The sequence below is a fragment of the Bufo bufo genome, chromosome 9 (genome assembly GCF_905171765.1).
Source record: "Bufo bufo chromosome 9, aBufBuf1.1, whole genome shotgun sequence".
Lineage (NCBI taxonomy): Eukaryota > Metazoa > Chordata > Amphibia > Anura > Bufonidae > Bufo > Bufo bufo.
Window position 1 is genome coordinate 196,430,818 of NC_053397.1, and position 24,527 is coordinate 196,455,344.

General features: G+C 45.3%; 1 protein-coding gene across 2 annotated transcripts; it reads left to right on the forward strand.

Moving 5' to 3' along the window:
• Positions 1-8,334: 8,334 nt before the first annotated feature.
• On the forward strand, positions 8,335-23,331 carry DHCR24 (24-dehydrocholesterol reductase). Of its 2 annotated transcripts, none has more exons than XM_040407401.1 (10): positions 8,335-8,432; positions 8,814-9,058; positions 10,319-10,474; positions 14,844-14,949; positions 15,881-15,999; positions 16,740-17,003; positions 17,100-17,243; positions 17,866-18,063; positions 20,148-20,326; positions 22,601-23,331. In XM_040407401.1, the coding sequence occupies exons 2-10, from the start codon at positions 8,828-8,830 to the stop codon at positions 22,752-22,754; spliced, it is 1,551 nt and encodes a 516-aa protein (XP_040263335.1). In that variant the 5' UTR covers positions 8,335-8,432; positions 8,814-8,827; the 3' UTR covers positions 22,755-23,331. The 2 variants fall into 2 exon arrangements, with proteins under 2 accessions (XP_040263335.1, XP_040263336.1); XM_040407402.1 differs by lacking the exon at positions 8,335-8,432 and adding an exon at positions 8,681-8,701.
• The last annotated feature ends 1,196 nt before the right edge of the window (positions 23,332-24,527 follow it).

Consider the following 24,527-nt stretch of genomic DNA (forward strand, 5'->3'; position numbering starts at 1 on the left):
TTCATGGAATAGGTAATTTGGCTGTAGGAAAGATTTTTCTGAATACAGATAAGATCTGACCCGACATGAATATGGAGCATGTGCAGTGGCCCAGAGGAACACTACCACTTCTACATTCCGATTGCTAGGCCGTTTGCTGCCATTGTATTGGTTTGCACCACCAACTGTACTAACATCAGCAAAGTGTCATTTCGTTATATGCAAAAACTGGTATGTTCATGTAATGTGCCTGGTTCTCCAGCAAGTGGCAGTGTATCTGGCAGATAGTAACTTTAGATAGAATGGAACTTACTATTCCATTCTCCCCCTTTTGGACAGTAGTGGCCTAGTCCTATTTCCTACCAAGGGAAGGGTTGCAGGAAGCAGTAGAAGAGTTGAGTGTTAGAGTGAGAGTGAGAGAGTGAAGCTGCATGGTGCCGTGGGGGAGCGTTTTCCACTCACTGCTGCACGAGGTTTCGGAAAGTTGCCCAGAGAGCAGCCCACTCCTGATGTAGAAAAAGACTTAGTACCTCTAATATTTAAACGGTGCCAAAGACACCCTACTCAGCAAAACGGGTCACAGGATACCTCACTCTCATAAGAAACAGTAACTGAAGCTGATAGGAACCAGACTGAAGCCAGAGATTAGCACAGCAGCAGAGAGATAAATCAAAAGTATTCAAGTTTCCCTGCCAGTTTACCCTTAGCCTGCTGGAGCCAAGAGAAAGATCAAATATTGTTTGGCTGACACAAGTTTTTTGCCAGTTTATTCAAGTAAAAACCATTCAACTTTACCAAGTCTGGACTCTACCTACTCCCCAAACTACAACTCCTTTGTTGCTACTGAGCTTAACCCTGGGGAGCGACAGTATGCAGGTAGGAGCACCGTGACAAAAACTATTAGGGCCACAACATACCCCTCGGCAGGGCCGGTACAAGGCAGGGGCCGAGGAGCGGGTGCCCTGGGCGCTACCATTTGCGGACAGGAGGGGGGCGCAGGTGAAGTGCCAGCAGCAGTGGCGTCGCCAGGGGGGGGCCAGAGGGGGCCACGGCCCCCCCTACATCATGCTGTGCCCCCCCAACTAAAATGACCCCCCCCCCCCCCAAGTGAGCAGCCGCCGCCGGGCACAGGGAGATGAGCGCTTCCATTGCGCTCATCTCCATTGTAAACTGTCTGTGCCAGCGGAGGTGCAGGGGAGGGAGAGGCGTGTCCCTTCCCTTTCCTCTGATAGGCTGCAGGCAGGCACCGAAGTGGAGGAGAGGCCCCGCCCCCTAATTACTCCTGTTTACCTTTCTAAAGCTAAAGGACCTTTGATGATGTCATCACAGGTCCTGTAAGGGAACTGCACAGTGTAAAGTGTAGTTCCCAGGTTAGAACAGTGCATCTGCCAGGACCTGTGATGACATCATCTTCAACATCACAGGTCCTGCAGAATCTAGCAAAGGAACTGCACCAAAAATGGTGTAGTTCCTAGGTTTCAAAGGTACATCTGCCAGGACCTGTGATGACATCATCACAGGTCCTTCAACCCCTAACAGCAAGTATTAAAAGTTCACAAGCAGCTCTGTATTGATCCATACAGACTGGAATGGAGAGGTAAGAGGAGGTCCTCCACTTTTCATCATTTACCCCCCCCCCCCCCCTCCATGCCCTGTTTTTACTCATTGCTCACTCATGTATACTACTTCAGACAGTTACCACTACCTCATGTACCTCACAGTGACTATAATGCATAACTGACCACATATTTCTATAAACACTGCATCTACAGTATTATACCTTCTATGTGTCACATCAATACACTGCTCTGTATATATATATATATATATATATATATATATATACACACACACACACACACACACACACATACATGCACACACACTGCATATATTACACAGTATTATACATGCAATATGTACAGATATATAGTATATACCGCAGTGCACTGATATGTGAGGTATGAGGTATAATAGATGCTGTGTGTACAGATATCAGTACACTTCTGTATATACTATATATGTGAGGTACGAGGTATAATAGATGCAGTGTGTACAGATATATAGTATATACAGCAGTGTACTGATATGTGAGGTACGAGGTGTCAATACACTGCTGTATTTACTATATACCTGTACACACTGCATCTATTATACCTCGTACCTCACATATTACACTACTGTATATACTGTATACACTGCATATATTATACCCCGTACCTCACATATCAGTACACTGCTGTATATACTATATACCTGTACACACTGCATCTATTATACCCTGTACCTCACATATCAGAACACTAGGGAATATACTATATACCTGTACACACTGCATCTATTATACCGCGTACCTCACATAACTGTACACTGCTGTATATAATATACATCTGCATCTATTATACCTCTTTTGTGTGCCAGGGCTGTTTTGTAATCCCATTCCGGCCCTGATGGCATAAATTATAAAACGCAGCAGCAAGAATAGTTCATGGAACAAAGGGAGGGGCTATAAAAGGGGAATGGGGGCCCAATTTAGATTCCTGCTATGGGGCCCAGTGATTTTTATGTACGCCCCTGGCTGCAGGCACTAGGCCGGCAGCCTATCAGAGGCCGGCGCAATGACGTCATCGTGCCGCCTGAGCCTTACATTACAGCGTGGGACACAGGAAGAGGCTGCATCGCATCGCTGACACTTAGGTAAGTATAAGTGTTTTTTTTTTGTTTTTTTTTTACAATAGTGTTACTGGCACATTGGGGGGGCTTATTACAAAACTGGCACATGATGATGGGGGGGACTTTATACTGGCACATGATGATGGGGGGAACCTTTATAGTGTCTGTGACTTTCAAAGTCCCACAGTCCTTTGTTCTATTGCTTTAAGTATATTCTTGTTTTGAAACAACATTGATTCTTTCTTAAAAACGGGGGGGGGGGGGGGGGGGGGGGGGGCGCAGTTTGCCATCTTCGCCCTGGGCACCAAATGGCCTTGTCCCAGCCCTGCCCCTCGGCATCCTAAACACTGGGACTCGATCACCCTTGCAGGCCGACTCGTTGCACATGTTGGGGTCACCAAGTCATCTAAATGCAGCCATTGGCCCAGGCTACACACTAAGGGCCCATTCACACAACTATATTTTCTTGTTTGTTTTGCAGACAAGAATATGCATTTCAGTTATAGGGCAGAATGTCCGGGACGCACACCCCCGGAATCCGTGTTTTGTAGGTCCGCAATTTGCAGTCCGCAAAAACAGATACAGTCGTGTGAATGGGCCCTTAAGCTTTGTATCTTGACAGCTCCACCCAACACGACAGAATACTCCAGACGTATAGCTCTGATCTAACCAAACAATGAGATGTGAACAGAGTTAAGACAAGGCATGCCAATATGATATGGGCACCAAGCAGGACCGTCCACAGAAATCACACGGCCCCTTAGCAAAATTGAGCTTCACAAAGGGCACTACCTGCATAATTCCATAACACATCTTTATAGGTATTGGAGATTTATTGAAATTTGCAGATAGTAATGATGTCTTCCCAATGCCGAGGCTCCACCGAATGCTAGAGGAAAATGCTGTAACCATAAGTGTCTAAGGTGAGATACAACTGTAGTGGTTAGCGGTCTTCCATTCAGGACCCTTATCTATAAGCCATAGCAGTTCAGAATTTTGTCTTCTCCAGTCAGAAGTTTCTCCAGATAAAGTAATGAATTATACTGAGAAAAACAGGTTGTTCTGAGTAAGAAGACACATGACAATTGTATACAAACATATTCAAGCAATACTGAGCACATAATAACAATACCCATAACCTAAAAACTTTGCTTGACCCAAGATCGCCATCTGCTGGTGAGACCATTCATGTTCAAGCACCAAACACTGTGCAGACTTTATAGGCTCTGCGCACTGTTCCAGACCCTATGTATGGCATATATGTCGTGAAAAGCTCCCGATGTGTGCCCTTTGGCCTCCGTTGGGCTGGTACACCTGTACTTACCTATCCAGTCGGCCACTGTATATAATGTATACTGTTTAGTGGCTAGTCAGTCTCCGTTTCATATACTGGAGCTTACTGTTGGAGGCCTAAGTTGGGAAATGTTCACGAACAAAGGCTGGAACACAGTGTGCACAGAGCCTTCAAGGGGTTGTCCGACCTAAATATCAATGAGCCACTTTTCAAGTCTTCGGCACACCGTTCCAGCGCTGAGGGACCTGTCCGTGCATCTTTTGGTTCCCTGTGGACTGGAGGAGTGACGTCCCGTCCATTGTCACGTGCAACGCTGCAGCCATTCACTGACCTCAGTGCTGGGGTCAAACCAGATCGCAGATTTGTACTAGGCGATAACCCACAACGTATTTCTTTGCTTGCTTGTCCAAATTTAAATGAAAGAAAATAAATAGCTCCCATTCATTGGATGACAGTTAAAGGACTGTGGCTGCACTTCATATACCAGCCTGACAATATTAAGGGGGCACTTGTGAGTATCTTTATTACACCTGGCTGACACTTGCAGATTTTCATGATACAATACCAGTGAGTGAGATGAGACAAATCTCATGTACAAATCTACTGAGTCGGCTACTTTCACACTTGTGTTGTTGTTTTCCGGTATAGAGATCCGGCAGATGGAAAGAGATCCGTTCAGGATGCATCAGGAGGATGTCTTCCGTTCCGTCAGCATTTAGAATTGTAACTGGACACAAAACCGCTGGAAGCTGCGGTTTTGTGTCTGGTTATAAAAAATTGGAAAAAAACGGATCCGTCACCCACTGACTTTCAATGTATTTAGTGATGGATCAGGTATTTTCTGTTTTGATTTCGCACAACCGCATCCTGAACGGAATGGATGCCTCCTGATGTGCAAAATCCGTTTAATTCCGGTATTGAGATCTTCTACCGGATCTCAATACCGGAATTAACAATACAAGTGTAAAAGTAGCCTAACACTGACAGCATTATGACACAGGCACCATTTCAGCTGTTTTAAAGGCCCAGGACTAATGCGGAATCGGCTGTAACGCCAATCACCGACATTTAACCGCGCAGATGCCGTGGTCGAATGTGACCATGGCATCTGAGAGCACTTAAGCCAGAAGCCGCACACTTCCTAGCCCTGGCTGCCTTCCCCTAGCAGAGATCAGGGAAGGCGTCCCACACATTAGGACTGGGCCTGTGCAAGGCTTCCAGTCTGATTATTAGTATATTCCAATGCAGGCCTGCAGGTGGCAGCATTGCATTGGAATATACTAAATCCTGTATTCTCAGTCTAATGGATAGAAATACATTACAGAATACAAGTGACAATCTAATGATTGCTTGTTATAGTCACATAGGGTGACTTAAAAAATAAAATAAAAGTAAAAAGTCTTTAAAAAAAAAAAAAAATATATATATATATATATATATATATATATATATATATAAAAAAATAAATCAAATCATTGTTTTATATAAACAATAAAAAAATTAAACAACATGGGCATTGCTGCATCTGAGAAAGCCCATACTATTAAAATTAAGTATATTAATATCTACAATAAAAACTACAGATCATTCTGCAAAAAAATTAGTCCTCACACAGGGTCAGAATCCTGCGATGAAAGGAAAAAAAATATTTATATATATATTATTTACTATATAAATATGGCATGGCTGTAATTGTACTGACCTGAAGAATAAAGGGCACAGGTCAGTTTTACCGCATAGGGAACGCTGTAAAAACAAAACCCATATAACTGTGGTGGAATTGTGTTTTTTCCCAATTTTTCCAGCTTTCCACTGCTATTGTATGCAATAGTAAATGATGCCATTAAAAAGTACAACTCTGTCCTGCAAAAAACAATCCCTCATACGGCTATGTGAATGGAAAAATAAAAAAAGTTATGGCTTGAGGGGGGGGGGGGGGGGGGGGGGTTGTCAGAAAGTGAAAAACGAAAATGCAAAAATGGAAAATCGCAAGGTCCTGAAAAGGGGTAAAGGATTTATTTTTTCCAATGGACCCTATTGTGATGGATGCCACTGTAGGGCATCCATCTGGGGCATCTTTTTAAGGCCTTATGCACAAGACCGTATTTTAAGTCCGATCCGCATTTTTTACGGCCTGCATGTCGACCTATTCATTTCTATGGGGCTGCAAAAAAAATGCGGACAGCACACAGATCCAAAATATGGTTGTGTGCATGAGGCCTGGGAACACTGGGGGAGATTTATCAAACTGGTGTAAAGTAGAACAGGCTTAGGTGCCCATAGCAACCAATCACATTCCACCTTTTATTTTCCAAAGGAGCTGTGAAAAATGAAAGGTGGAATCTGATTGGTTGCTATGGGCAACTGAGACAGTTCTACTTTACACCAGTTTGATAAATCTCCCCCAGTGTGGCTTTTAACTGGCTGAAACAGGGGGTACGTTCACACAGAGGATTTTTCGAGTGGATTTTGGCACCCAAAAAGCTGTGCAGAAAAAAATGCATGCAGAACTTCCCCGTATTGATCTCAATGGGGAATCCACATGTTTAACCATACAGCCTTTTTTTTTTGTTCTACTTTTGGTTTTAAAAACCGCATCGGAGAAAAAAAGAAGCGTCCTGTCCATTCTTGACTAGGATTCCATGCAGAATCCATGTCTGGAATTCCCACTCACAAACGGATGAGAATGAAAATCTTCACCAAAAAAAACGCACCAAAAAATACCCAGTGTGAACATACCCTAAGGCGGAGTTCACACGAACGTGTGTGACCCGTGCCCGTGCTGCGGTCCGCAAATTGCGGGCCGCAATGCACGATCGCCGTCCGTAGGTCAGCCGCGTCGGATCGCGGACCCATTCACTTTAATGGGTCCGCGATCCGCCCGTTCCCCAAAAAGATAGGACATGTTCTATCTTTTTGCGGAACGGAAGTACGGGACGCAACCCCACGGAAGTACTCCCGTTCCGTGCGGCCGTTCCGCAATTCCGGACCCATTGAAGTGAATGGGTCCGCATCCGTGATGCGGAATGCACACGGAACTGTGGCCGTGTATTGCGTCCTGCAATTTGCGGGCCGCAATACGGCCATGGATCACACACGTTCGTGTGAACTAGGCCTAAGGGACCATTCCTGCAGCGGAAACTACCGGTGGAATTTTGTCGCAGCCACTGTGCCAAAATTCTGCCGGCGGCAGTGTGGTGTCCCGACTCCCATTGTTTTCAATGGGAGGCAGCGCTGGAGATCACGCCGCGGTGGTATAAAGTGGGGACCGTGTCCCTCCTCGGTGTGGTTTGGCCGCCTCTGGAAGCCGAGTCCACGGCCTGTAAATTGAAAAATTGTCAGCAGAAACTGCTGTCAAAATCCACCGTGTGAACGCCCCTTACGGTATGTTCACACATTTTTTTCTGTGCTAAAAAAAAAAAACTGACGCAGGATCGTCTTCAGGGTTTCTTGTTTTATTTTTTTTTTGTATTTTCAGGATGCTTTTTTTTTTTTTTTCAATGCTGTTTTTGATGCCTTTTTGACCTGGTTTTTCATCTTGCCCATTTGAATTTGATGGTTCCACCATTTAATTCAATGCCGGTGAATGGTGGTTAATTACCGTTTTCTGAGGGGAATCCGTGTCAAAATCCATGTTGAAATAACTCCGTGGGAACGTAAAGGGCCGGTTCACACGTCCGAAATTGCCGGCGGAATTCTGGCGTGGACACCGCAACAAAATTCCGCCTGCGGCCATGTGGTGATTGCAGCTCGGTGGATTAAAGCTATTACAGCGGTAAGTCGGGGCGTGTCCCTTCTTGGCACAGTGTGTGGACAGGCGCCACAATTTGCCTCCATTCAATGGCGTTAAGCCGCAAGCGGTTCCGCGGCCCGTTCACGCGCTGTGTAAACGGCTCCTCGGAATCTGCACCATAGTTATTATCAAAGAAACTTTGTGGGAACATAAAGGGTATGCGATATATAGTCTAGTTTTATTATTGGGCACACATATAGATATTTAGCCTGCACTCCTGTCTTGTCAGGTTCATATTCAATAATTCTGGGGCTCTGCTTTTCACATCAAATAAAAAATAAAATTGGCAAAGTGAGTAAATGACTGGAGACACCTCAACACGCGGTAGGCACGCTAAAATAATATGTGATACAATAAAACGCATCGCTACCGCAGGTGTCCCCTACACTGATTCAGTGGTCTCGCCAGTCACCATCACCGTGGCAACCAGGCGGTCCCGCCCATCTTCCCGCGGATTGGACCGCTCCTTCCAAGCGCCGCTTTCCACTCTGTTCCGATCCCGAACTCAATATCTGATTGGCCGCAGCCTGGAAACGCACCACCTGAGCCCAGCTTGATCGAGCGGCGAAACAGCCAATCACAGTGGCGAATGGGAGGAGGCGACGCTGTAGGGGCGGGGCTTAGCTTGACAGCAAAGTGCTTCGTTTTGAAAGGCGAGTGAGAGGAGGCGAGGGCTGCTTTGTGGACCTGCAGGTATGGCTTCAGCTTACACCAGGGGACGGCAACCTCCAGCTGTTGTGAAACTACAACTCCCAGCATGCACACTTGCTCAGCTGTACTTGGAACTCCCATAGACGTGACTGGAGCATGCTGGGATTTGTAGTTTCACAGCAGCTTAGAATATTCTGTGACTGATGGGTGTGCTATTGTCACGTTTGGGTCAGTGGCGACATTTAGCTTGAGGGTGGCTGCTTTCCTACAGTCAGTGCATGCTGGGGGTAGTAGTTTCCCCTCTTTGTCAGGTTTGCAGCAATAATAGCCTGAGGGTCATGTGGCTGGTTGTCATGGGGCTCATGTGGGCATGTTGGCAGTTTTTTTTTACATAGAGCAGAATTCACACCTGTGCTTTTCTAGGTTCTCCGGACGCCATGGACCTGATCTTGTACCTGGCCGGCTCGCTTGTCCTGTTACTGCTGTGGATCAGGGCGAAAGGCTTCGAGTACGTCATCGTGCACCACCGATGGGTGTTCGTCTGCCTCTTCTTGCTGCCCCTCTCCGTGGTTTTCGACGTGTATTATTACGCCAGAGCCTGGCTGGTGTTCAAAATGTGCAGCGCGCCCAAACAGCACGACCGGAGGGTGAAGGACATTCAAGAGCAGGTGAGACGTCGGCCACTTCTTATGGGTGTTTCGAGAAGGTGTTTTTGCAGAACAAGCTATTTCGGGATGTTAAAGGGATATTCCAGGACTTAAAGGGGTTTTCCACCTTCTGACCCCATTTTCAATATGCCTGCAAAGTGTACCACAAAAATAGAAAAATCCCTTCAGCAGATGCCAAACTTCTGTTCCGTCCTCCTTCCGGTCCCTAGAGGTGTCACATGCATCGCTGCAGCCAAGCGGCATGTGATCAACCGTGAATGGCTGCAGAGGTGCATGTGACCGCATCTAGAAGTTCACCCTCCAGGGACTGCAAGGGGTGCGGAAGGAACAGAGGGTCAGCACTGGAATGGTGATTAGATAATTTTTATTTTATTTTTGTGGGACCACTTTGCATGTTAGAAGATGGAAAATCCTTTTAAAAGGGTTGGCCCATTTGGGAAATTGATGGCATATCTCTAGGAATGCAGAATTGGGGACCCTGCCCCCCCAGTTTCCTCAATTGTTTGAAGAGGTCGTGGCTCTCCGCTGAGCGCTTAGGCTTTTCGATGGGCCAGTGACGTCATGTTCATTGGTTACATGGCCTAGGTATCACGGATGAAGTTAGCAGATAGCTGGAACATATAAATAAACGAGCGACTGGCTTGATCCCAAACTAAGGAGCTTATAGGTGAGCCCTATAAAACCATAAGAGCTCTCCCTGACTGCTATGCCCATGCAAGGGTCTGTATGGTAGAAGATTGCATGCCCGCGTACCTAATACTGTGTGACACCTGAAAACCCTATAATAGTGAGGGGACACGACCACCTGCTCCCTGCACTTAATACGGACGGAGTCAGGGTCACCTAGAATCAAGCCAGCAAGGAAACACAAAGTAAATGACTTATCTGAACAAACAGCAGAAGCAGCCTCCAGCAGTGAACACCACATCCAGGAAGTAGTATAAACCGCAAAGTGAGGCAGTATGGGAGGGATTATAAAGGAAGACGATTAGTCGAAATAAGTGACACCTGGCAGAAGGAAAGGAGATGAGAAAGTGAAACCAAAACAAAGAACATCATACAAGAGATAGAGAAGAACGTCTGCCAGATCTTCTCACAGAACTGGCGGTGACACTAGGCCTGTGATGGCTAACCTCCGGCACTCCAGCTGTGGTGAATCAGATATTGATGACCTCTCCTGAGGATAGGCCATCAATATCAAAATCTCGGACAACCCCTTTTAACTAGTGTGATGTATAGTATGTTCCTCTCTTTTTCCAGGTTCGTCGCTGGAAGGCTGAAGGAGGTAAAAACTTCATGTGTACTGGAAGGCCCGGCTGGCTCACCGTGTCCCTGCGTGTTGGGAAGTACAAGAACACACATAAGAACATAATGATCAATCTGATGGACATCTTGGAGGTGGACACCAAGAGACAGGTATTGAAACATGGTTATAATAGAAAATAATAGCATTCCTAATACATAATGCTTAGTAAAATGTCAATTGAGGGTTAATTTTTTTTATAAAAACATTACTCACCTCATCCACTTGATCGCGCAGCCAGCATAGTCTTCTTTCAGGATCTGCAAAAGGACCTTTGATGACGTAATCACGCTCACCACGTGGTGAGCGCGATTACGTCATCAAAGGTCCTTTTGCAGGTCCTGAAAGAAGACTATGCTGGTTGCGCGATCAAGTGGATGAGGGGAGTTCATTATTTTTTAACCCCTCAAGGCACATTTTACTAAGCATTCTGTTTTAAGAATGGTATTATTTTCACTTATAACAATGTTATAAGGGAAAGTAATACAGTAAATAGACTTTAATGGGGTCCGGGGTTGCTCATCCCTATCATCTCCTAGCAACCATGCATGAAAATCGCACCGCATCCGCACTTGCTTGCGATTTTCATTTCTATGGGGCCCGCGTTGCGTGAAAAACGCAGAATATAGAACATGCTGCGATTTTCACGCCAAGCACAAATGATGCGTGTGTCACGATGGGGAGTGGAGGAAACTCCCCACCGTATAGTGGGAACTGTTACTAGGCCACAACCTACAGCCGCCCTAATCCTGACCCTGATCTCCTGACCGCATAAGCGAACACTGAAGGCGGGAGGGCTCATACACTGGAACCTGGATCCTGCTGACCCTGACGGTCCCTGGCATAGGGGTCAGGAATAGGAGACAACCAGTTCCTCAGGGACTCAGACGAACAGGAGTCTCCAGCTTCCTTGTAACAGGTGGAAGGGAAATGACCATATACAGCAACTGGATCGGCAGGCAAGAACACCAGAAAACTCACTTACCTGCCGCTGCCACCACGACTGGAATCCGTGCATACGAACCGGAGCCTACACACCAAACAGGGCACAACTCAAACAACGCATACAGGAAACCAGCATACCAGTTACTGCCTGGACCCCCATGCAGCAAGGTGCACGGTAGCCCCAGGCAGCGCTGCATACTGGCTTATGGGTCACCCCTCCAGGAAACCAGCCCCCTCACAGAGGTACAACATACAACAGGGGAATATCTAGCAGACATGCTGGACTCAACAAAAACAGACCAGACAGTCACAACACACTAGACATAAATACACCCTGGACAAAACCCACACCAAACAACAAAGGGTAGGATGGGAAGGAGACACCAGGAAGACCTGGATGACCACAAGGGTGGCCCTCACTGGACAGATGGTAAAGCCAGGAGCAGTGAACCACCAGCACACACCAAGCCTGGAGGAACACTGAGCTACAGGCATCAAGCAGAAGCTAAATAGCCCAAAGCGGCCACGCCCACACCAAGAACACACATTAACCCCAAGTGAACCAAACACAAGGAAGTAGCAACTAAAGGGGAATTGCACACACAAGCAAAAAGCAAGTCACGGCGCACACAACAAAACCCGTGACACTGCCATAACATGCCAAAACAGCAACACGTTGCCACCAGCAACAGCAAGCGTGGCAACAGTGTCACGGCAGACACCATAGGCCGTGACAGCGTGAAAATCACCGCTCATGTACACAACCCCATTGAAGTGAATGGGTCCGGATTCAGTGCGGGTGCAATGCGTTCACCTCACGTATTGCACCTGCGTGAAATTTTCGTCCGTGTGAAAGGGGCCTTAGCGCTGCACGGGTCCTCGGGTAGGAGTGCCGATCCGGGCTGTTTAACACTTTACATGCTGCGGGCAATGTCTCCCATCGGCACCCCGCAAATGCGATCGCGGGGTGCCGATGTGTGTGAAGGCTTCCTGGGGTCTGATGTAGGCCCCAGACCAGCCTTCAGTAATTTCCAGCAGGCTGCGCCTCTCTGGCGCAGCCTGCTGGTCAATTTCAGAATAGCATTGCCATTAAAATGCAATACACTATAGGGATAGTGCATTGCATTTTAGAAGCAATCAAAAAGCTGTCTGTTATAGTCCCCTTGTGGGACTATTAAATGGTAAAAAAAACTCATTTATTCAATAAAAAAAAAATACCATTAAAAAAATTATGCTTTTTGTTCCATTGAAAATACCCTTTTCAATGAAAAAAATTGCAAAAAAATTCTTCCCCACGTCCATAACGACCCGGACTACATAAATATCACGTAAATTATCCCCTACAGTGAACGCCGTAATTTTTTTTTTTTTAAAAAGACAGAATTGCTAATTTATTCTTAGTTGCCATCAAAAAAACGTAATAACAAGCGATCAAAAAGCGCAATTTACTCCAAAATGATACCAATGAAAAATACAAGTTGTCCCCCAAAAAGCAAGCCCTTACACAACTCCATATAAAGAAAAATAAAAAAGTTATGGGTCTTGGGAAGTGGCAATGCAAAAACATATTTTTCTTTAAAGGGCTTCTGTCACCTCATTTTTTTTTTTTTGTGTACTTATAATCCCTATCCTGCCATATTGCCATACATTATGTTATTAATAATTTTCGTTCAGTAGATTTAGCAAAAAACATACTTTTATGATATGCTAATTACCTGTCTACCAGCAAGTAGGGCGTCTACTTGCTGGTAGCAGCCGCAGAAAACCGCCCCCCTCCTCCTGTTGATTGACAGGGCCAGCCGCAATCTCCTCCTCCGGCTGGCCCTGTCAGCATTTCAAAAATCGCGCGCCTGTGTTGAATCTGCGCAGGCGCTCTGAGATAAGGAGGCTCGCCTCCTCAGCACTCCCTGAGTGCGCCTGCGCCGATGACGTCTTCTCTTTCGGTGACATCATCGGCGCAGGCGCACTGAGGGAGTGCTGAGGAGGCGAGCCTCCTTCTCTCAGAGCACCTGCGCCGAATCAACACAGGCGCGCGATTTTTGAAATGCTGACAGGGCCGGCCGGAGGAGGAGATCGCGGCTGGCCCTGTCAATTAACAGAAGGAGGGGGCGGTTTTCTGCTGCTGCTACCAGCAAGTAGACGCCCTACTTGCTGGTAGACAGGTAATTAGCATATCATAAAAGTAAGTTTTTTGCTAAATCTACTGAACGAAAATTATTAATAACATAATGTATGGCAATATGGCAGGATAGGGATTATAAGTACACAAAAAAAAAAGGAGTTTAGTGGGGTGACAGAAGCCCTTTGAAAGAAAAAGGGGTTGTATTTCAAAAAAGTTGTAAAACGTTAAAAAAAAATTATATGTATTTGGTATCACTGTAATCGTACCTGACCCGGAGAATAAAGATATTATGTTATTTATACCGAAAAATGAACGCCGTAAAATTTAGAACATAAAAACGCAGTGGCAGTATTGCTGTTTTTCCCATCTCCCTCCCAGAAAGAGTTAATAAAAGTTAATCAGAAAGTTATGTGTACCCCAAAATGGCGCCATTAAAAACTACAACTTGTCCCGTAAAAAACAAGCCCTCATAAAGCTATATAGACGTAAAAATAAAAAAGTTATAGCTCTTGGAACGCGACGATGAGAAAAGGAAGAAAAACGCTTGGTCAGTAAGGCCCAAAACAGGCTGGTAACTAAGGGGTTAAAGGGCTTATGCCGTGATTGATGTAAAAAATGAAAATCAGACATCATATAGTACATGACAGCCTCTTTCTAATAAAGCTAGAACCAGCCCTGTACCTCACATGGATCCAGATCTCCCCATCCATTGTTCTCGTTGTTCTGCTAGATTTATTTCAGGCTGACAGCTCAGGGGGCGTGTCTTTTCTTAGGGGGTGTGTCCTTTCTGCTGCAGCTCTCTCCCTATAACTACCACAGCTTCTAACAGAAGATATGGCTGATGGCAGTTGAAGATTTGAACTGAGCGCTTTTGACCACTTCATTTAGGTGGATGAAGAAATAAGGAAAATAACAAACAGCAGGTGGCGCTATACAGATACATTTTATTGAATAACTCAGTGGCTATACTACATTTTTCATTATATTCAATTACAAAAGTATTCAGATCCAGGTGCTGGTTTGAAGATTCTGAATATACTGAATATATTTCTTGGCATAACCCATCTAAAGGGGTTTCGAAAAGTAAAAAAAAAGGGGTCCAGAGAGCTTGAGGCTAATGAAATGAAGATAAAACCCACACTCACTCTCATGTCTCGAATCTCTGATTCCCTGCTGGGCCTGCAGCAGTCATTTGCCGTTCATCGTTTAAATGGCTGCTGCAGCCAGTCACTGACCTCAGTGGTCACATGCCGATGCACTTGTGACCGCTGAGGCCATAGATTGGCTTCAGTGGTCATGTTTTATTTTATTTCATACAGCCTGCTGCACAGGACATTGTTAATAAATCTTGCACAACCCCTTTAATTAATATCATAATATTTCCTATTCAATATTTTTGTGTGTGCTCTCTTTAGATTGTACGTGTAGAACCTTTGGTGAATATGGGTCAGGTGACAGCCCTTCTGAATTCCATTGGCTGGACTCTTCCAGTAGTACCAGAGCTGGATGATCTGACAGTCGGTAAGAGGAAATGTATAAAAGCAGAAAGTAGGACTTTGTTTTGTGCTGAGAGAGTTGACAAGTATACATTTTAAGAATTTAGGAGGTAAGAGATAAAAGTAAAAAATTTGCTTTTTATGATGGCATTGAATTGCCAGAACAGGAAGTGATGTCATCAGAACATCAATGCATTAGTGGAAACTTCAGGCTTTGGGCTTATTACTGCAGGCAGGTTGATTAAAGGGCATCTGTCAGCAGTTTTGTACCTATGACACTGGCTGACCTGTTACATGTGCGCTTGGCAGCTGTAGGGATCTGTGTTGGTCCCATGTTCATATGTGCCCGCATCGCTGAGAAAAATTTTGTTACAATATATGCAAAATAGCCTCTAGGAGCAACGGGGGCGTTGCCATTACTCCTGGATTCTCTGCTCTCTCTGCAACTGCTGCACCTTCTGCACTTTAATTGACAGGACCAGGCAGTGAAAACATCATCACATCTGACCTGTCAATCAAAGAGCAGAGCCTCTAGGCTAATTTGCATATATCAATACATACTTTTTCTCAGCAATGCGGGCACATATGAACATGGGGCCAACACAGATGCCTTCAGCTGCCAAGCGCACATGTAACAGGTCAGCCAGGGTCATAGGGACAAAACTGCTGATAGATACTGTTTAAAGGAAAGTCTCATGAAGATAACACCTTTCCATATCCTCTGTTAGGGCATATGGACATCACAGACAGACACCCCCATCAATGATCCAGAACTGACTTGATAAGTCCATGTATTACGTGGTCAATTGAAATTCAGTACCCATCATGTAACACTACACTTGTGTGGCCAAATGCAGCTTTCCCTGGTAACCACCGATCATTTGAGGTTCCTGGAGCCATGTCCGCTAACCCTGTAAAATCTGAGGTTCATAAACAAGCTGTATTTTCTGCTGTAGGTGGTCTGATTATGGGAACAGGAGTCGAATCTTCATCCCATAACTTTGGACTCTTCCAAAATATCTGCTTGGCCTATGAACTTGTCCTTGCTGATGGGAGCCTCGTGCGGTGTACACCGGTAAGACTGAATCTCATTCCAGTAATTAAAGGGGTTTTCCGGGAGTAGAATATTGATGACCTGTTCCCTGGATAGGTCATCTATATTTGGTCCAACTGCTGACACCCCTGATGGTCAACTGTTTGAAGTGGCCGCGACCTCTTCCTAGGCCAGTGATGTCACGTTCATCAGTGACATGGCCTTATTTCAGCTTAGTCCCATTCAAGTGAATAGTCCTAGGCCAGTGGTGGCAGTTTTATCATTCACATGTCCTATTTGTAGCTCGGTCCCATTCAAGTGTGTGTTCCTGGGCTGCAATACCAAGCACAGCCACTAAATATAGAATGGCGCTGTACTAGGTATGCTGTAAGGCAGTGTTTTCCAACCAGTGTGCCTCCAGCTGTTGCAAAACTACACCACCCAGCATGCCCGCACAGCCAAAGGCTGTCCGGGCATGCTGGGAGTTGTAGTTTTGCAACAGCTGGAGGCACACTGGTTAGGAAACACTGCTGTAAGGAGCCCACCATACTCACTGGGGCGCCACTGCCTCTTCTAACAGCTGATCGGTGGCGGTGCGTACAGTTAATCTGAATAAAAATGATCTGATTCAGATCGGTGGCGGTGCCAGATATCGGATCCACCATAGTCAGATATTGATGACCTACCCTGAGGATAGGTTATCAGTATTCTACTCCCCTTTTATGAGAAGTGTTTTGCGCACTGTGTTTGTGACTTGGCTATATAATCAATTCTCTTTGCAGACCGAAAACTCCGACCTCTTCTATGCCGTCCCCTGGTCCTGTGGTACCCTGGGCTTTTTGGTTGCTGCAGAAATAAAGATTATCCCGGTGAAGAAGTATGTGAAACTGCACTACAGCCCTGTGAGGGGCCTGGAGAAGATCTGCGAGAGGTTTTCAACAGAGTCCAAGAAAAAAGACAACTATTTTGTGGAAGGTTTGGTCTTCTCTGCCGACGAGGCTGTGATAATGACAGGCGTCCTGACGGATGAGGCTCAGCCAGACCAAGTAAGTGACTGTCCTTTCCTTTCCTGATTTGCTTCTTGATTTTTTTGGACCTGCTTCATCTTTATTAACACAATTATATTTTTCATGCGTTCAAAGATCAATAAAATTGGAAATTTTTGGAAACCTTGGTTTTTCCGTCACGTGGAATCATATTTAAAAAATAACCAAAGTGGAACTGAGTACATCCCCTTACGCCACTACTATCACAGACATACCAAAAGTATCTTCTGGGAGATGCAGGTAGGTGTCCCATATAAACTACACAAATGTAGTGTTACATGATGGGTACTGAATTTCAATTGACCACGTAATACATGGACTTATGAAGTCAGTTCTGGATCATTGATGGGGGTGTCTGTCTGTGGTGTCCATATCCCCTAACAGAGGATACTCAATGGTAAAGTGTGCTATGACTGCTCACTGTAGACTCCACAAATAGAATTAAGGTGACCGTATTCATTAGATGAATATTGGCCGAACCCGTCAAACCTACATAATGTGTGTGTGTGTGTGTGTGTGGGGGGGGGGGGGCGCAACTCTCCCACAACAGCAGATGTCAGGTGGAGGAAGGATGGAGCATGCTGGTTTCAATATGGCCAATCCTTTTGTTCTTGACGGAGATAAGCAGCCAGTTGTTCCCTTATTTTTGTGGAGAAGACATGCATGCCTATGGGGGATAGGAACAGCTGTCGGCCACCTTTAGTCTGTGGGCCCTAATCTTATGGTAGCACTTCTTGTTTCTGTAAGCTTGAGAAAAGTGAGGAAAAAAGCATCATCCTCCATATTTTTCCCAGAAACTAATTTAGATATCCTTCCGGGGCAGAACATACAACCATTGATAACGTTCTTCTTTTTGTTCTAGGACATCATTCCCTTTGGCAATAACCCAGTGTTTCGTTATCTCTTTGGTTGGATGGTGCCGCCGAAAATCTCCCTATTAAAGCTCACCCAAGGGGAAACCATCCGAAGACTGTATGAGCAGCATCACGTGGTGCAGGACATGCTTGTCCCAATGAAATGTCTGCAGAAAGCCATCAATGCCTTCCACAAGGAGATTAATGTATGTACTGGGAATAACACATACAGTAGGTGACTGAAAAAAGTGCTAGTCTCTTAAAGGGGTTCTCCGGGCTTTAAATATTGATCACCTATCCTCAGGATAGGTACAAAGAAGACCGGCACTCGCTACGATGAATGCAATATTATCTTCTTAATTCCCACATGGAGGAACAGATTCTGCTCCTCCATGTGAGAATTAAAAAGATAATATTGCATTCATCGTATAGAGTGCCTGTCTTCTTTGTACCTGGATTGATGGGACACCGACCCTAGACGCGCGCACCGCTCACTACATAACGGAGTGCTGGCTGTTCTACTTCTTCTATCCTCAAGATAGGTCATCAATACCAGATCAGAGGGGTCCGACACCCAACACCCCCTCCCATCAGCTATATGAAGGGAAGGCCCACGCAGTGAGCGCATGCCGTCTCCCTTCTCTCTTCCTGCTCGCTGCTGCTATGTCTATGGAAAAGAAGCGGTGATCAGGAAGAGAGACGGGCCCACGCCTTCCCTTCATTCAACTGATCGGCGGGGCTGTCGGACCCCCGCTGATCTGATATTAATGACCTATCCTGACAATAGGTCATCAATATTAAAAGCTCGGACAACCCCTTTAAAGTAAATTACCCCTTTAGGGGACATCCACAAGGGGCATACATTTCTGCTTCGGATCAGCTACAAAATCTGAATGTGTTCCAAGCTGCAGATTTTCCTGTATTATAATTTGACAGGCTGTACAATTAAAATCCACAACTGCAGGCCAGTTTTGAGATTTTGTAAAATTTTGTAAAATCTCATGCACTTTGCTTCTACTGTAAAAACTTTGGATTTTCCAGCCACAAATTCTGTAGGCTTTAGAGGTGGAATCTCCCAGTAGTCTTTGGTTGAGGCTACTTTCACACTAGCGTTTTTCTTTTCCGGCACTGAGTTCCGTCCTAGGGGCTCAATACCGGAAAAGAACTGATCAGTTTTATCCTAATGCATTCTGAATGGAGAGCAATCTTTTTGCCTTTTCAGGACGGAGATAATACCGGATTCCGAAAGCATTTTTTCCCATTGACAAGCATGTATGCCGGATCCGGCCCCGATTGTTCCGGCAAAACTGATCCGGCATTGCGGTCTGCGCATGCTCAGATCGCAAAAACATGTGAAAAAAATAAATGCCGGATGCGTTTTTCCGGATGACACCGGAGAGACGGATCCGGCATTTCAATGCGTTCGTCATACGGATCAGGATCCTGATCCGTCTGACAAATGCCATCAGTTTGCATACGTTTTGACGGATCCGGGAGACAGTTCCGGCGACGGAACTGCCTGCCGGAATCCTCTGCCGCAAGTGTGAAAGTACCCTGAGTCAGTGCCTGCACTGAACCAGATGTGATGATTTCTGCCAGGGCTTATGCACACAGCCGTAGTTTCTGTCCACATCCGATCCGCATTTTTTGCAGACCCATTCATTTCCGCACATCCGTTCCATGGCCCTGCAAAAAAATAAAAATAAATGGAACATGTCCTAGTCTTGTTCGTTTAAAGGACAATGATAGGACATTGCTACAGACGTTAAAAAAATAAATGGTGGCATGCGCTCGGCCGAGATCAGCGGACTGCAAAACACTTATGGCCCTGTGCATAAGGCGTTATGTGAACTATATGGTGTCTGCAGGAAAAATAGCTGCCCCAGTTGTAGAAGCTCAGCTAAGCTTTAAAGATACTCCTGACAACAATCTTGTCTACTATTTCCAATGATGAACAGCAGAATTATGAATACAGCTCTGGACTGTAGCACAGGTGTTGATTCAGGATGAGTGAAAAGTAAATTAATGACTTTGTTGTGCATCTTATTTAAAGATTATGGGAAAGATTTATCAAACTGGTGTAAAGTAGAACTGGCTTAGTTGCCCAAAGCAACCAATCAGATTCCACCTTTCATTTTCCAAAGGAGCTCTGAAAAATGAAAGGTGGAATCTGATTGGAAGCCAGTTCTACTTTACACCCTTTCCCCCCCTATATCTGTGTATAAGCTGTAAAATGATAACTGAGGTTAGGTCCCAGGTCCTGATTTTCATATGTATGTGCTTTTCACAGGTCTACCCACTTTGGCTTTGTCCATTCATTCTGCAAAGTCATCCTGGCATGGTACATCCCAAGGGTAATGAAGCAGAGCTGTATGTAGATATTGGGGCATATGGGGAACCGAAGACAAAACATTTTAATGCCAAATCCTCTATGCGCCAGTTGGAGAAGTTTGTCAGAGAGGTTAATGGGTAAGTTTATAGTTTGACACCACTATGTAGTCAGCGGTACCAGCTGAAGCATTTAGATAATTCATTTCTAGTACTTGTTGTATCGGCCATTTCCTAATATTAAGCAAATAGTAGCAGATGCAGAAAACAACTAAAAAGTGCTAGAAAAAATGGAGATCTATGTTCACAAACTCAAGTGACCACAGAGTTCGAGGCATCACAGTGAGCAAGGTATCACCTATTGTAGATAACGGGGTAAAGGTCACAAGTCAGCCGATTCCTGAGGGTTTATAAACTTTACCTGTTTTATAATTCCTGTTGTTTTCCTTAAGTGGCATCTGTCAGCAGTTTTGTACCTATGACACTGGCTGACCTGTTACATGTACACTTGACAGCTGAAGGCATCTGTGTTGGTCCCATGTTCATATGTGTCCACATTGCTGAGAAAAAAAATGACGTTTTAATATATGCAAATGAGCCTCTAGGAGCAAAGGGGGTGTTGCCATTACACCTAGAATCTCCACTTTTTCTGCAACTAGTGGTCACTCTGCACATTGATTGACAGGACCAGGCAGTAAAAATTTGATCACACCTGGTCCTATCAATCAAAGTGCAGAAAGTGTGGCAGTTGCAGAGAGAGCAGAGTCTCTAGGTGTAAGGCTAGGTCTACACGACGACATGTGTCGCGCGACATTTTGTTGCACCAATGTCGCGCGACAATTTTTATAATGGCAGTCTATGGTGTCGCACTGCAACATGCAACATGCTGCAACTGCGACGCAACAGTCGCAGAAAATCCATTCGAGATGGATTTTTCTGCGACTGTTGCGTCGCAGTCGCAGCATGTCGCATGTTGCAGTGCGACACCATAGACTGCCATTATAAAAATTGTCGCGCGACATTGGTGCAACAAAATGTCGCGCGACACATGTCGTAGTGTAGACCTAGCCTAATGGTAATGCACCCGTTTCTCTAAGACACTCGTTTGCATATATTAAACATTCATTTTCCTCAGCAATGCGGACACATGTGAACATGGGACCAACACAGATGTCTTCAGCTGCCAAGCGCACATGTAACAGGTCAGCCAGTATCATAGGTACAAAACTGCTGACAGATGCCCTTTAAAGGGGATTTTTGGTGCTTAAATTTTGATGGCTTACCTCAGGATTGCTCATCAGGTGTCCAACACCCCCCTACACCAAATCGGCTGTTTAAGGCAGCTGCCGATGCCAGAAACTATATAGTGGATGGAGCCGGAAGCATGGGATTCTGTCCACGCTGTAGTGCCAGGATAGTGTAGCTCAGCTCCTATATAAGTTAATGGGAGCTGAGCTGCAGTCCACGTTATAGCGATCAGCACCTGCCCAAAACAGATGATCGGTGGGGGTGCAGGGTGTTGGACCCCCACCGATCTGATATTGATGACCTATACTGAGGATAGGCCATTAATATCTAATCACCAGAAAACCTCTAACGTTTCCATTGCTTTAAAAGGATTTTCCAAGATTGTTATACTGATGACCTATCCTCTGGATACAGTAGAAATAGAGGGCCACAGCAGCATATCCAACCAATTCTTCTTTATTGTACAAAACTCCAAAGCACAGTGTACAAAGGTAGCAACGTTTCGGCTAGCATGCTTGATAAAGGCTACACCTAGCCGAAACGTTGCTACCTTTGTACACTGTGCTTTGGAGTTTTGTACAATAAAGAAGAATTGGTTGGATATGCTGCTGTGGCCCTCTATTTCTACTGTTTACCTTTGGACCGACTTGGATCTGGGGTCTCCTGCCCAGCTGCTGCATTTATACCACCACAGCTCTACATAAGCCGTATGAAGTGCTGCTCCTGAATTCCCTTTTTTCTCTACTATCCTCTGGATAAGTCATCAGTATCTGATTGGTGGGGGTCCGAGAACAGGGACCCCTGCCGATCACCTGTTTTAAGAGGGTACCAGCGTTTCTGTGAGCGCTGTGACCTTCTCTCAGTTCACCAAGCACAGCGTCGTACATTGTATGGCGGCTGTGCTTGGATCGTGTTCAGCCCCATCCACGTGACACAGAAACGTGTCCTCACTGGCCTAGGGAAAGCAGCAAAAAGGCCGTGGCACTCGCTGGTGCCTTCTCAAACAGCTGATGGGGGGGATTCTACTGATCAGATATTGATGATCTAGAGAAAGGTCATCAGTAAAAAAAATCTCCGAAAACCCCTTTTGGCTTTGTGTTAGAAAAGTCCAGGCAAATACAATATGTGGATTTTATTCCACTTACGGTTGTCTCTTTCTCCATTCAGTTTTCAGATGCTTTATGCAGACTGTTACATGAGCCGTGAAGAATTCTGGGAGATGTTTGATGGATCCTTGTATCAGAAGTTGAGACAGAAGCTAAACTGTGAGAATGCTTTTCCAGAGGTGTATGATAAAATTTGCAAAGCTGCGCGCCACTGAGAGCAAGAGACATTTATTTTAATTATTTTTTACAATAAATCCGACTACGAGCCTTAGTCCTGCAATCAGCTGGAGGATCTTGCATTTTCGGACAACCCTCTAACATCTGCGCCTCGCCGTACAGCTTTAAAATTAAAGCGCTGTCATCCACACATCTGCCTGCGGTCACCAGGGCACAAGTGATACACCTGCCGGCTGTGGATTTTTCTGTCGCCGAGTCTGTGCTGTTAATGAAGGAAACTTAACAAGGAAATTGCTGTAAACCGCCCATAAATCCATGATGACTACTTCTTGTCCGCTGCTTCCATGATCCACTGTTGTCCATCCAAGACAACTATGACCCAAGTTTTGTAGCTGAATGTGAACCTTGGTCATGAAGACGCAATATCTCTGAAAATCTGAAGAGCTATTTTGCTGATAAAAAGCCAAAAAAAAGGGGCAATGTATTTGTATATCTGGAAGAAAGTGCCAACCATGAGGATGCTTTAATTAAATGACTTTTTGTGCGTTTAATTCCTTATGTTGTAACTGAGTGCAACCGGCTCCTTTATAAAACACAAATCAGCTATGTATTGTATGAGAAGGGCGCTGTGTCTGGTGTCACAGTTTTCATTATTTCATTATTTTATGCTTTTTGCTACATTGCGGGCAAAACTTTATGGACAGTGTGTGGTGAGAACTGTGGTACGTGCTGTACAGTATAGATGTGTTTACATGGGGGTTGGAATATTTGCAAGGTCGGAAGAACTCTATCTTAGTTTGGAGACATTCTGCTATGAACATAATAGGGCTATGGATAAACGGTGACTGGTCACCAGCAGCTCACAGTAAACTCACAATATTACTGAAACTTTAAGGGTACTTTCACACTAGCGTTTTTCTTTTCCGGCACTGAGTTCCGTCCTAGGGGCTTAATACCGGAAAAGAACTGATCAGGCATATCCCCATGCATTCTGAATGGAGAGTAATCAGTTTAGGATGCATCAGGATGTCTTCAGTTCAGTCTTTTTGACTGATCAGGCAAAAGAGAAAACCGTAGCATGCTACGGTTTTATCTCCGGCGAAAAAAACTGAAGACTTGCCTGAATGCCGGATTCAGCATTTTTCCCCATAGGAATGTATTAGTGCCGGATGTGTATCAAAATACCGGATCTGTCCTGTGCAGACCAGTAAAAATGTGTAAAAAGATACAAGACGGATCCGTCTGTCCGCATGACAAGCGGAGAGACGGATCCGTTCTCGCAATGCATTTGTGGGATGGATCCGCATCCGGATCCGTCTCACAAATGCTTTCAGTCACATCCAGATCGGCGGATATGGCAGGCAGTTCCGACGACGGAACTGCTTGCCGGATCACACTGCCGCAAGTGTGAAAATAGCCTAAGGCGTATTCCAGGATTACATCTCCCGTCCTGAACTTCCAGCACTCTCGGGGTCGCATAGCATTATATTGACTTATGATGCTATGTAATCCTTACAGTTCTGGAATGTACTGGATAACACTGACAACATTATGTTAGTGTTATCCAATACAGTTCAGAACTGTAAGGGTTAGGCCTCCTGCACACGAACGTGTGCGCCCCGTGGCCGTGCTGCGGGCCGCAATGCACAAACACTGACCGTTGGGCAGCCGCAGCGGATCGCGGACCCATTCACTTTAATAGGTCCACGATCCGCCTGTTCTGCAAAAAGATAGGACATGTTCTATCTTTTTGCGGAACGGAAGTACGGGACGAAACCCCACGGAAGCACTTTGTAGTGCTTCCGTAGGGC

What these genes read in the sequence shown, in the direction of transcription:
- DHCR24 (XM_040407401.1), top strand. Translation starts at nt 8,828, where the DNA reads ATGGACCTGATCTTGTACCTGGCCGGCTCGCTTGTCCTGTTACTGCTG. An exon ending in GCCTCGTGCGGTGTACACCG is followed by an intron (nt 16,000 to 16,739) that starts GTAAGACTGAAT and finishes TTCTCTTTGCAG; the next exon opens with ACCGAAAACTCCGACCTCTT. An exon ending in ATGAGGCTCAGCCAGACCAA is followed by an intron (nt 17,004 to 17,099) that starts GTAAGTGACTGT and finishes ATGCGTTCAAAG; the next exon opens with ATCAATAAAATTGGAAATTT.